This window comes from Corylus avellana, chromosome 11, assembly GCF_965113065.1.
Source record: "Corylus avellana chromosome 11, dhCorAvel1.hap1.2, whole genome shotgun sequence".
Lineage (NCBI taxonomy): Eukaryota > Viridiplantae > Streptophyta > Magnoliopsida > Fagales > Betulaceae > Corylus > Corylus avellana.
This window is the reverse complement of record NC_142500.1, coordinates 11,571,833-11,585,078: the sequence shown is the minus strand read 5'-3', so window position 1 is coordinate 11,585,078 and position 13,246 is coordinate 11,571,833. Positions and strand designations below refer to the sequence as shown.

General features: G+C 35.2%; 2 protein-coding genes across 3 annotated transcripts; one reads left to right on the top strand and one right to left on the bottom strand.

Moving 5' to 3' along the window:
- Positions 1-677: 677 nt before the first annotated feature.
- On the top strand, positions 678-1,993 carry LOC132166578 (uncharacterized). The gene is made up of 2 exons (XM_059577423.2): positions 678-1,424; positions 1,611-1,993. The coding sequence occupies exons 1-2, from the start codon at positions 763-765 to the stop codon at positions 1,714-1,716; spliced, it is 768 nt and encodes a 255-aa protein (XP_059433406.2). The 5' UTR covers positions 678-762; the 3' UTR covers positions 1,717-1,993.
- Positions 1,994-5,801: 3,808 nt separating this feature from the next.
- On the bottom strand, positions 5,802-13,109 carry LOC132165708 (U2 small nuclear ribonucleoprotein auxiliary factor-like protein). Of its 2 annotated transcripts, none has more exons than XM_059576376.2 (7): positions 12,839-13,109; positions 12,203-12,314; positions 10,059-10,220; positions 7,929-7,975; positions 6,821-6,950; positions 6,497-6,563; positions 5,802-5,996 (listed from the first exon to the last, which is right to left on the bottom strand). In XM_059576376.2, the coding sequence occupies exons 1-7, from the start codon at positions 13,031-13,033 to the stop codon at positions 5,963-5,965; spliced, it is 747 nt and encodes a 248-aa protein (XP_059432359.2). In that variant the 5' UTR covers positions 13,034-13,109; the 3' UTR covers positions 5,802-5,962. The 2 variants fall into 2 exon arrangements, with proteins under 2 accessions (XP_059432359.2, XP_059432358.2); XM_059576375.2 differs by having other exon boundaries at positions 5,802-6,024; positions 12,839-13,105.
- Positions 13,110-13,246: the final 137 nt, after the last annotated feature.

Here is a 13,246-nt window from a genome sequence, read left to right as displayed (position 1 = left end):
TTATAATATTAATTTATATTAACTTAAACTTTTGAGATAAATAGTAATATATCATGGTCTAGTGTTGAAAATATGTTGCAGGTTAGGATTCTTCATATGACCACACTTACTGATCGGTGATCCTTTGAAGTAAAACATCATTGAAATTTCTGACTGCGTTAGGAAGTTTAAAAAATACTCTTAATATTTATTTAGAAAGTTGTACTAAATAAAAAGCTGACATGTTTGATAAATAATTTTAAAAGTACTTTTAAAAAAAAAAATTCACTCTAAAAATGACCAAAACACTTTTTTTTTTTGGAAAAACTTAAAAATGAAGTTTTTTTTTTTTTTTTTTTTTTTGTAAAAAAAGCTTTTTTAAAATTTAAAATATCTATTTTTCAACACAATTTGTATACTAAGCAAAACCAATTTCTCTTTTTCTTTTCGTATTGAAGAAATGGGAGCTACATATAACAAGAAAAAAGACATGGACCGAAAGTCTTAAGCAATAAAGGAAAGTTGGATTCAATAAGTCAACAAGTTTTCTTATAGGAAAGCCATACACAAAGCTGTGGAAAATTGGACGTTGGACCAGTTACTTGTCCCTTGTCCCTCCCAACTCATACGGCAATGACTTTTAAATGCATCTCATTCATCAACTCTTTTGAACAAAACAACATTTGACTAATCTTCCCTTTTGATACACCCATTTCTCTCACTCTCTCAAAACCACAAACTACTTCCTCCTCCTTCCTCCTTCCCCTCACCTCCCCTCAAACCATGCTTCATCACCGGCACCGGCAAGGGCTCGCCGGCAATCCGCTTCATAGCAATCATGAGAGTAAAGAAGATGCAGATTTCCATTTCTGGGGTGCACCGAATAATACCTTAAGTGGAAGCTTTGGAGCTTACTCACCAACCTTATGGAAAGGAAAGGCCTCAGAAAATGATAATCATGATGAAGATTGTTATGAATCTTCTCCTTTGCTCCCCAACAGCCATCAATCTTCCACCAATCTTTCAAGCGAAAGGGCAATTGCAGAAGGCAGGAGGCAGATTATGGAAATGATTCAAGACATGCCTGAGTCTTGTTATGAACTTTCTCTAAGAGATATTGTGGATGAGCCGCATGTCGAAGAGGCTGGCTTTCGCTCCGAAACTGAACCTCAAATCAAGAAGAAGAAGAAGAAGATTAAGGCGCGTCAGATGTCGAGGATTTCAAGCATGGAGAGTGAAACTTTCCTGCTCAAGATGTTCTTTCCATCGTCTCTATCTTTTAAGAAGAAATCAAAGGCAGCAGGAAACTGCTCTAATGTTTCTCCAAGGCCATCTCCAGAGGGTACCGAGCATAGTATCAATAAGGAATCGTGGATGATCAGGTTTTTTCTTGCAGGAGAGAATAAAAGAAGCAGAGGGAATAGCAGGAACAGCAGCACAAGCAGGTATTTGTTTAATTTAAAAGTAATTCAAAAGAATAGATTATTTTCCAAACTCTGAGACTAAGATTTAAGTCGTTCGTCTTTTTAAGAAAGCTTTCGCGCTAGCTCCCTCATCCGTTGCTTTTTCGTTAGCGCAACGGCTTTCGTGCTAAAGCCCTCCGCCTTTACATGTCTTTCTATTTGATGCAGCCACGAGGAGGCCAATTTCATACCTGGTTGCTGGTCCTTCTTCCACAGCAAGAAGAACAAAACCAAGAGACAGAGAGGATGCATAGTGGGAGTGGAAAGCAATTGAAAATTGCTGCTGCAAAATTTGGTGGGAGCGGGAATGGGCCCAGCTGTGAATATGGTGGCCAACGAAATTTGAGGGTCCAAAATGAACATTTAGTCTGAGTCATGGCCAGATTTTCTGGGCCTTTGGCTGTTAGCTGTTATATATATAATCAAAATATCCAGCGGAAGGTAATAAACATAGATTGCGTTGCAGTATTCATGGAGCTTACAATTTTAGTCTCAATCATGACTACCAAAGCGTATTGGCTATTTATATAATTAAGATATTCCAGGTTCAATCGGGCTTGAGAAAGTGCATGCAATTTTTCATTGTTTAAGCCTCTCATGTCATTTGTTATTGGTTCCCAACGGGTTGATAAGGGATATAATAGGAGGGACTCCTTAAGTATAATGGGCCCTTTAGTGAGTAAGACCCAAATAGTTAGGCTTGAGTTTAGGACTAACTCTATAAGATTTGTAATAATAGAATTGTATAAGGTTATTCAGTAAAATGTTCAGCCTTGGAGATTCTTAGGCTTCTCGACGTCACTACAAACACTTTGTTGTTTAGTTACAGTAGTTTAGTAACGTGTCACTAGGGTTAACACGTTACTAAATGTTAGTAATATGTATATAGTAACATGTCTGGCGTGTTAGGAATTTGGATGTTGCTAAATCCAGTTTAGTAACGTTTCAAGACAGACACGTTACTAAATAGTAACGTGTCAGTTTTGACACGTTACTAAATAGTAATGTGTCAGTTTTGACACGTTACTAAATAGTAATGTGTCAGTTTTGACACGTTACTTAGTAACGTGTCGAAACTGACACGTTACTAAACTTTAGTAACGTGTCAGTAACGTGTCAAAACTAACACGTTACCAATTCGTAACGTGTCCGTTTTGACACGTTACTAAAGTTTAGTAACGTGTCAGTTTCGACACGTTACTAAGTATTAGTAACGTGTTAAAAATTGACACGTTACAAAATTGTAACGTGTCATTTTTTGACACATTACTAAGTATTAGTAACGTGTCAAAACTGACACGTTACAAAATTGTAACATGTCAGTCTTGAAACGTTACTATTTCGTGCATAAAAAAAAGTTAAAAATTAAAAAAATTAAAAAAAAAATTATTTAAATTAATCCCCAAAATTTGTTATTTGTACTCCTGATTGTCAACATACATTTCTCAACATACATCATGAATTGCTATCAACATACATCTATTTCTCAAGTTGTATCCCAACACTGTCCACAACATATATCCATTTCATGTCCACAAAACATACATATATATACATCATTGTCTATATACAACAGCATTCTCGATCTCCATTCAAATATCTCAAATTACATATAGGAACTAGAAAATATGTTACAATGTTTTATGTGTTTAATAATCACATCTCTTGCACTGAGACAGGATATAACTAAAGTTGTTTCATGTATTTTGCTCTTGAATCAACAACAATTTATTCTCTCACTGCTACTAGAGCGATACCCACAAAATCCACAACCTAAATGCCTCGCACATTCTGAAAACTGGTGAGAGAGAGAGAGAGAGAGAGAGAGAGAGAGAGCTTTGGATGCCTTTTCTTATGCTCACCTTCGCAGCATCGCATCACCGAAAAATTGGCTCATTTCTCACGTACTCATTACATGAAAATGCAGGCGTTGATTGGCTGCTCACTGGAGAAGGCAAGGTCCTGAATTACCTAATGCGCCTCACTATTACCCAACAGCTAACAACACAGCCAGTCAAAACAAACTTTTGTCATCAACTTTTATTATTTTTACTTTTTTTTTTTTTTTTTAAGGGATAAATGTAAAATTGGTCATTGTGGTCGGCCTAAATTACAAATCACTCCATATTGTATAAAAAATAATTTATAAGTCCTTATAGTTGGCCTAAATTACAAATCACTCCCTGTGATATAAAAAATAATTTATAGGCCCTCAAGGTATGCCAAAATAATAGTTTACTCTCTCAAATCAATTTTAGTTAAGTAACTTAACAAAATCTATCACTTTGCCACGTCATACCCAATAAAAATGCGACACGTGTTATTATTAATTTATAACTCTAAAAAATGACAATTAGGATTTTTTATATCATTTTATGACGCCAACTAAGATTACACATCAACATTCACTTTACGTCATATGGTTACAGTAAATTAACCTAATATCTTATATCCCTAAAATTTTACCCCGTACATAACCCTCCCTCATCTTCATCTTCGTTAGCCACTTCACAAAATGCGACAGTCAAATTCTTGCAAAATGCTCCCAAATCATGGCGAGAAAGATGAAAATGAGGAAGGGTTACGCACAGAGTAACATTTTGGGAATAGAAGAGAGTAGGTTAATTTACTATAACAGTATGATGCGACAAAGTAATAGATTCCGTTAAGTAACTTAACGGAAATTGATTTTAAGAAGTAAACTGTTATTTTGGCCATCCTTAAGACCTATAAATTATTTTTTATACCACATGGAGTGATTTATAATTTAGGCCAACTACAGGAACCTATAAATTATTTGTTATATCACAGAAAGTGATTTGTAATTTAGACCAACCAAATAGACCAATTTTACATTTATCCATTTATTTTTTTCCTTATCTTGAAAAATCAGCCAAGTGGGCATACCTGTATCGATGATTTTAGCTACTCAAAATACACATTTTTCCATTTTAGCTATTAAATACATACTCCAACAAATTATTTATTCAAAAAAGTTTCTACTTTCTTTAAATATTTTTATTTTTATTGTTTGTTAAGGAAAAGCAAATAAAGAGAGAGGGGAAGAGAGAATAGATTAAAATAGAGACGTGATTGGGAGTACGCGGCGTGCATAGCACGCCGTGAAGCAAATTTTTTTTTTTTTAATATTTTAATACAAAAAAAAAAATAATAATAAAATTTTGCACTGGCGTGCATCGCACGCCGTGTGCTATCTTGTTTTACCCATTAAAATAATTGTAGAATGTGCAATGTGCTACAATAAACTTTCATATGTGAAAGTTCATTGTAGTAAAAATTTTAGAATGATTAGTTTGATGGAGACGAAAAAGGGCTGATTAGTCTTTTCGAGCAACTGCTAGAGATGCTCTCCAATCTTTTTAAGACAGAAACCTATGTTTTAGACTTGTTTCGTGTTTTCTAATACCTCCGATGAATATGCAACTTTTATGCCTATATTTAGGACCCGTTTGGTTTGCGGAATAAAACCCTGAAATATAATGGCTATTCCTATGGAATGGTCATTCTTTTATTTAGTAGTGGTCTATTCTTAAGAATAGTTATTCTCATGGAAATCACTAATCGCATATACACAGAAATAGCTATTCCACTAGAAAATGAGAGGAATAGCTATTCCGGATGAAATGGAATAGATTTTTCAAAAACACTAAAATAGAATGGTTATTCCTATAGAATAGTCATTCTTTTGTTTGGTGGGAGTAACAGCACCACCTCAAAGCTCCTTAGGGGTAGCCGCAGCCACCTTTGAGGGCGTTGGGGATGGTTGCGGCCACTCTTGTGGGCCCTTTGGGGTGGCCACGACCACCCCCCATTGCTTATCAGGGGTGGCTTGGCCACCCTAAATTTGCCTCTGTTGCCACCCCTGAGGGCGTTGGTGGTGGCCGCAGAATACCCATGGGGGTGACCACCCCTATGGCTATCGAGGGTGGCCTGGCCATCCCAAATTTTCCTCTGGGACAGCCATGCGGCCACCCTGGAGCTTATCCGACCATTTCTGTGGGTGGCCGGCCAACTGCTTTATTTTCTTTTTTATTTATTTATTTATTTTTAATATGAGCTGAAAAAAAAAATGCATAGAACTTTTAGTAATTTAGATTAAATTCGAATTAAAGCATATGTGTTATTATAAGGAATATGAATAGTTATTCTATTTCATTATCTTTTATTCCTAGTAATAACAATTCTCTTTTCCATTGGAATATGCATTCCGCGAACCAAATGAGCCCATGGTGTATTTGAGAAAAGACAAACAAAATCCCTTTGAAAACAGACAAGTCATCCTCAAATGACTGCAAATATACGGGATTGCAATAACGAAAATAAAAGGAAAAAGAAAAATTAACCAATTCTCATTTTCATAATCATGGTACTCAAAGATACTCCGGACCTATCTGTTAGTGGGAATTCTCCTTTTCTTAGTAATAATTTATCAGAATTAGAGTTCTAAACCTAAAAACCTTTTATTTACAGAAGTTGGTGAACTAAGTTTTTCCCAGATCTTAGGTTCTACGCATCTTTGTCATCTTCTGTGTCCTGCAGCAAAACACCTCTTACTTTTGCCCTGCCCAAATAATATAAAGCCCACTGCTTACATGAAATAATAATAATAATAATAATAATAATGAAAAACTTCACTTAAAATTCTGAACTACCCCGCATTTTGAAAACCCTCCAAATTTAAAAACTCTCAATTTCACTTTCTGAGCTTTCAATTTTATGCAATGTACCCCCTTTGTCAGATTTTAATAAAATTTCAAATTTATCTTTAATTTCAAATTAAAAATAAAAAAACGAAAATCGAAGGGTAATTTGGTGTTTTTAGTCATTTTCCTTAGGAGTTAATGGCTGAATCTGACGGAATGGGTCAATTGAATCAAATTGAAAGTTTAAGGAGTTAAATTGAGATTTTTTGAAATTTGGAAGGTTTTTTCAAAATACGTGGTAGTTCAGAGGTCTAAAGCGAAGTTTCCTCAAATAATAATAATACTAATAATAAAATAAGATATTGAATGATATTGGAGTTGCTGACTCACCTGCGATATGTTGGCACAACACGGTTGGTAACTTTTGTTGAGCCTGTATCTCGAGCTGTTGCTTTTCCTGCAGTTCAACAGGAACCCAGATCGGGCAATATGAGCACAAAAGAAGCTAACAATTATTTAAAGAAACTTATTGAAGGAAATTAAATGTTGGAGGCGTTCAACCAAACAAGGAATGCTGCAAGGTGAAGAAATCAAACTTTAATGGGTTTTAGGATTGACCCAAAATCTGGAGAAATCGTTCATTCAAAATAAAGTGGAGAAATTCAAAAAATAACAAATAACAAGCATCTCATGCAGAAAAACTACAATGCACACCTGGAGAATTTTGCAAACCATTACTCATAAGAGGAGCAGAGACGTCTGCTTTGTCAGAGGCATTCATCTTTTGAAACTTCTGCCTCTTTGAGTACAGCTCCAGCTGGCTCTGTATACTTTCACTCCTTTCCTGGTAGATCAAGGAACAAGGTTAGCTAATAAGGAATGGTACAGTAATCTGTTTGCAAATGGCAGGCGATTTTTTTCGCCTGTAAAACCTATTTGCTTAAATTTCCTTATTTTTAATTGGGGAGGAAGTTGGCACGAGGAATAATAAAATTAATTATAATCTCCCAATCCACAATGATTTCAGAAGGTAAAAAATAAACTTTTCCCATTGGATAGAACAAATCACACTCCACAACTACCAACTTAAGCAAGAGATTTTTTCTATCACAAAAATTTACCTCTCAGTTCAAGATGCAATTAAATATTGAGCTGCACCACCATGATATCAAACTTTCAATAGTATAATTTAGGCTGTGTCCATTAGAAATAGTGAAATAGCGTTTTAGAGAATAAACACACATTACACATAGATCAGGATGAAGGAAATGATTCATGCATCCAACCTCAAGCAAGTTGATAAGGCTTTATCAAGTTGAGATTAGTTGAATTAGCCCAGCAAGAGAGAGAGAGAGATAGAGTAACAAGGATACTTTGTATATTGCTACATAGCTAAGGGTACATAAATAGTTTGAAGTGGTTCACTTATTCTGAGATTACCACATTGTTGATCCATTTAATTATATGAATATATTAAGTCCGTTTAAAGAAAAAAGTACTTGTTTGGTAAAAAAATTAAAAGTGCTTTTAATGATCCAAAAAGCCTAAAAATGGTCAAAACGCACTTTTAGCAAAAATTTCATTTTTAAGCTTTTGCCCAAAAACTCTTTTTGACTTAAAAGCTTTATATCTCAAACGCAATCCCAAACATGCTCTTAGTCAAAACATATCTATAAGACAAAAGTACACATGCTCAATGCAAAATCCTGACACAAATGGCGGGTTGGAGGAATAATAAAGAATTTTCTTACTGCAGTAAACTATTTCAACAATGATTTAACTCTTTTCATAAAAATTAACTGTTATCAAGAGGCAAGCCTACCTTCTCGGCTGATATCACTTTTGTCAACTGAAGAGAGCGCTCTTGCTCTGAAAGCACAATCAAGGAGTAACAGTTAATACCAACACATGCCTATTTTAGTCAAACTGAAGTCATATTTATAGCATGAAACAAAAGGGTTAAGACAAAAAAAGTGAAAATGGAACTGCATTGGGGGCCTTCCCGTCATTAAAAAAAGTGAAAGTGAACCCTCAAATCCCAAAAAAAAAAAAAAAAAAAAAAAAAAAGGAAGAAAAAGGAAAGCAACATGACAAATGGACACTTGAAAGGCATATTGATGTTAGGAAAGAATAAAAATGATGCAGGGGAAGTATCGAAGGGGCAAAGTAAAGACCACAAAACACAGTCATATCTGAACTTCTTTAGTGCCCATAAAAATAGTGGATGTTATATATCCACATAAACTCGAAGATGCTCATTTTGAGTAGAACACAATATTCAAAGAAACTGTTAAATGTTCTATTTTGTTAAAACATTATAGCATGCAAATTTTGAAAGAAATCTGCAACCAGCCTCCACAAAGTCATTGAAAGAAAGAATGAAGGAACTTCTAAATGGTCACAATTTTTTTTTTTTTTTTTTTTTTTTTTTTTTTTTTTTTTTTTTAAATTTGAGGGGTAGGGGACGGGGGAGTGGAGAGGGGAGGAGAGGGAGAGAGGTATGTTTTAAATACTCATCCAATGGAACATAATTGCCTCTAAAGGTAGGTTTTAAGCAGTGTCACAAATACAGCTCTTCCTTATCAGCATATATCTTTTTATTACCATGGCAGAATTTAGATCCGCTACTGGGCATATTCCAAACCTCCCACTTGGGAATAGAAAACCTATTTTCAAATTTATTGGTTCATTCAATAAACTTCATAAAATGCAACCACAAAAAGTACCTGACAGCATAGGATGCATAACACCCTTGTCTAACTCTATATTTGAATGCCAGCACAATTCCGCAAACTCCTCAAAAAGGGCCCAAGTCGCTGCCAGCCATAATTCAAGGACTACCACCAGTTTCTTTTTGTGTTCTTTTGTTTTCCTTCTATCATTCTTTCAAATTTTCTTGGTAAGGAGATCAGTTCACTGCTTATTTAGACTCTTTAACTGAAGCCACTTCCAGGTAAAGCTATGCAGATTGAAAGGTGTTATTTGTGTCCAATATTCTTTAACTGTGGCAACAATATCAGAAACCAGATGTGTTTCTTCAAATCAACTTTTGTTAAGGGTCCATTTGGTAGAGAGGAAACTGGGGAGGATGGAAAATTGAGGAAAAAGTGGAGAGATTGAAGTTCTCTGCTGTCTGGTTCAAAAGAAATGTGGAAGGACGGAAGGAAGGGGTAGAGATGTTTTCCACACAGGCCCACACTTTCCAATTGATCCATATATGGGAGGAAAACATCGATGAGAATAGGTTTGTGAGATAGATTTACAATTTGCCATTGTTTCTCCCAATTTCTAAGATTAGATTTTACAATTTTGTCACTCACACCCCCCAATTTCCAATATCACTTCCTATTTCATCTTTCTATCATAGATTGAAAGACCATTTTTCACCTTACTATAATTTATGAAAATACAAATGGGATTTAAATAAAACAGTGATAGTACATTATTTAATAAACTACAAGAAGCCCAGCATGAATTTGGTTCATATGTTTGAAAATTCTACTTGAAGCCTCATAATATTACATTATTCATATTATTATAAAACAACTTCATGTACTGCCAAGAAATACAGGAAATGAAATTGATTTTTATTTCATAATAGCATGGTAGTAAATTGTTACAAGTTATTATTTCTTTTCTTCCAATCTTCTTCTCAACCAAGCAAAGGAAATTGACATCATTTTTCCATCCTCTCACTTTTCCACCTCTCAAACCTATGATGCAAAATTGGCATCTTTCTACGTCACACTTCTCCTTTCACTTTTCTTCCTTCATACCAAACTCCACAACCACCAAATGTCGTCAGTTGCTGATAAAACTAGCGCCAGAAAATAAATAACTAAACAATATATTCCTTGTGAATATAACAACGTGAAGAACCACAAGAAAGACAATAGCTTGGGTAAAAGATGATAATGGAGTAACAGTTCTACATAGGGATAGAGAACACAACCTTCTACCAATGAATACCGCACATTTTTGAAAGCTTTGAAGAGCTCCAGAGAGAGATTTGCAATAGCCTCACTAGCAGCAGAGTCCACGAGTTTTGTGAGAGAAATGGAAATCCGTGGCATGCCTTTCGATTTCTGAGCAACTAATTTTGCATGTGCAGCACCTAAAATACATAAGGCAGACACAATTCATTGAATATACTTCATCAGTCTTCACTTAGTTTCTGAATGCAGATATTTTGTGTTGATAGAAGAATATATATGAAATATACTTTTACAAGAATAACATGCCTCAACATAAAATTACATGCTATCATCGTTCACCCATATTAAGATGATACTGCCATCTCAGCCAACTAAACATCAAACAGAACCATCAAGTTACGAGCAACTCTGGTGCACAGCCATAACCATATACAATCCCAGAAAACTTCCTCAAATAAGAGAGTTCACAACCAATACTGTTTAGAACAACACCAAACATACTTTCATTTCTAAATACTGACCTGACACCTCCTCACTTGTCACTACTACCCAAAATAGCAGAATTACCATTTCCCTCAATATCACTTTTTTAACCAACCGACACATTTCAGCATTTCACTGCAACTGTATACCATCTCCACCATCAATAAGTGCTCTTACTGCCACCATAACTACTGTTTAACCATTACTAGTATAGTAACACCAAACTTTAAAAAAAGTGACCACCACCCTTCCAAAATTTAAATTGACACCAGTCAAGCATTATCCGATTTGATTTTGGAATTGAGAAAACAGCTATTAGCTGCTCTAACTATCCATCACCAAAGAAATCATTATCACAATGCCGCTGCCAAGGCAACTTGTCAACATATCTCAACCAACTGCAGTTACCATGCCACTACTATACTTATACCACCACCATGTCATCCCCTTTAGCATTGTGGCACAACCCCATTCTCGTCTTTTATTTTCTGCCACTGTAACAATAATGCCGCCGACTGTTCCCACAGCGTCGAAAGGCACCTAACACCATTGCCAATTAAACACCACTCCTCTCCTGTCCTGAATTACTACCATCATCGCTTCCAAACACCTTCTAGAATCAAAATCTCAAACAAATTCTCACCAGTGCTCCTACAAAATCCCTATGAATACACTAAAAGTAGGATAACCTTCCACGTGAGAGTTCAATTTCTAAATTAGACAGAATCTCAAGTTTCATATAATTACTAAAGAAAGTTACTAAATATAAGAGCACTAACAGCAACTTCCCAACCATTTTTCATAAATTTAGGGAATAAAACTACTTTTTGATTCCCTATAAAAAAACATTTCACAATAGATTCCCTTATTTTTCCCTATATCAATTAAATACTATTTTTTACTCTTATCTTTATTATTTTTTTTCTCTTTCTTCTTTTTCCCTATATGAATGAAATACTATTGCTTTTTATCATTATAACTTCCAACGCCTAGCAGAGAGAATAAGAGAAGAGAGAGAATTGTTGGGACGTGTGAAGAAGAGAGGAGAGATGAGATATAATGATTTGTTTATAATTCAATAAAGCATTTGGTATCTACAATATTTCCCAATAGATTAAGAAACACTGTAAATACCCCTTGGTGTAGGTTAAATATAGGGCTTCTGATGTAGGTATGTTTTAGTGTGTTTTTTGAAATTTTTCCTAAACATAGGTTAGGGAATGACATATAGAGTATCTGTTGCAAGTATTCCAAGTAAAATAATATTTCTGGCTTAAGCTCCAATTAGAATCTACTCAATTCAAAAGTAGAACGAATTCATGACACCATAGGGAAGTCTAAATCAATGACCTGGCAAACAAAATTAACATTTTGGGCCTCCCTCCGGCATCAATCAGTATCGAGAAGCATATAAGCTTAACATTAAGGCATCCAAACTCACAAGTCATCACTCTCATCTGATCCAACTGAAACAAAAAATTACTGGTATGATTTGTTCTCAGGAAGAAACCACTCTTGTAATGGGAAAAGAAATACAAGAAGAGGATTATCTCCTGAATCAATTATACCAGACGGAGCTCCTCGAGCAATTAGAAATGAGTACTTCAAATATCACCTTTTAGATAAATAATCAATACTAAGGGAAAAAAGAGAGAGAGAAGTTAAGAATAGTATTTACCATCAGAGTTTGAATGTCCCTCCATAACAAGCTTTAATTCTTCAGATTTAATGGAGGCTATAACATAGTCAACAAACTCAGACCAAGAGCCCCCTATTCCAATGTTGTCCCTCTGCCCATTAGGTTAGTAAAAATAAAACAAAAACAGCAAACCAATAAGCGTATTTACACCAGCACATTTCCTTTCACAATCACCCATCCTTAAATTTAACCCAAATCTGCAATAGAAATATAAATAAACATAGAGAAAAGACAAATCCAAAAGGATGTCCAGGGATCGTAGGTAGCAATGCGCAACAGTACTTCTTCATGGCCGACAAAAGTTGCTTTTATAGGATCAAAAAATAGTATGTTTTATGGAGATGTAAAGAGACACAGAGAAACCATATCTGAAGCATTAAAATTAAACCTTGAATACTTGAGGCTCTTTTTGCTGACTGACAAAGAGTTGAGGACAGAAAAAAAAAAATCAAGACATTATAAACCTAAAAAGATTCTCATCTTTCACGACAACCAGAAAACCACAACTAAACTTGTAGTTATGAAACTATTAAGCTGCAGCTTGGGTATTTTCCGCATATTAATTAGCAACCAAACAGAAACTTAAGCATAAATAGGCAAACCCATATCGCTCACCATGTCCTCGAGCTGCACAACCGATCGAACGGCCTCCCACGTACTAGAGTGGAAATCAGTGACATGGATTCGGAGGTGGGAAGGATTAGGAGCATGGGCATGGAACAAAAAGGGACGCAACGGAAGCGAATCCTGGGCCGCGACCCACTCCACCTTGGGCTCGCCGAATATGGGCTCGAAGCCTTCAAACCCCATTGACACTCACTACTTGCTCTCCAAGCTCAATGTAGTTGATCTATAACGCAATAGAGTCGACCTCTGTTTGGGGTCTCAGAAAACTAAGAAAAAGAGGAGTTTTAGGTCATTTCGTTTTCTATTAACAGAAATTATTTAAAAAATATTTTTTTAAATATATATATATATATATATATATATATGAAATTTTGTGATATAATCTGTTTCGGACAA

Coding starts and splice junctions, on each gene's coding strand:
- LOC132166578 (XM_059577423.2), top strand. CDS start 763: ATGCTTCATCACCGGCACCGGCAAGGGCTCGCCGGCAATCCGCTTCAT. Junction 1,425..1,610: donor AGGAACAGCAGCACAAGCAG/GTATTTGTTTAA, acceptor TATTTGATGCAG/CCACGAGGAGGCCAATTTCA.
- LOC132165708 (XM_059576375.2), bottom strand. CDS start 13,033: ATGGGGTTTGAAGGCTTCGAGCCCATATTCGGCGAGCCCAAGGTGGAG. Junction 6,564..6,820: donor TGGTTTGCAAAATTCTCCAG/GTGTGCATTGTA, acceptor GTTGAACTGCAG/GAAAAGCAACAGCTCGAGAT. Junction 6,025..6,496: donor GTTGTGCCAACATATCGCAG/GTGAGTCAGCAA, acceptor TTATTTGGGCAG/GGCAAAAGTAAGAGGTGTTT.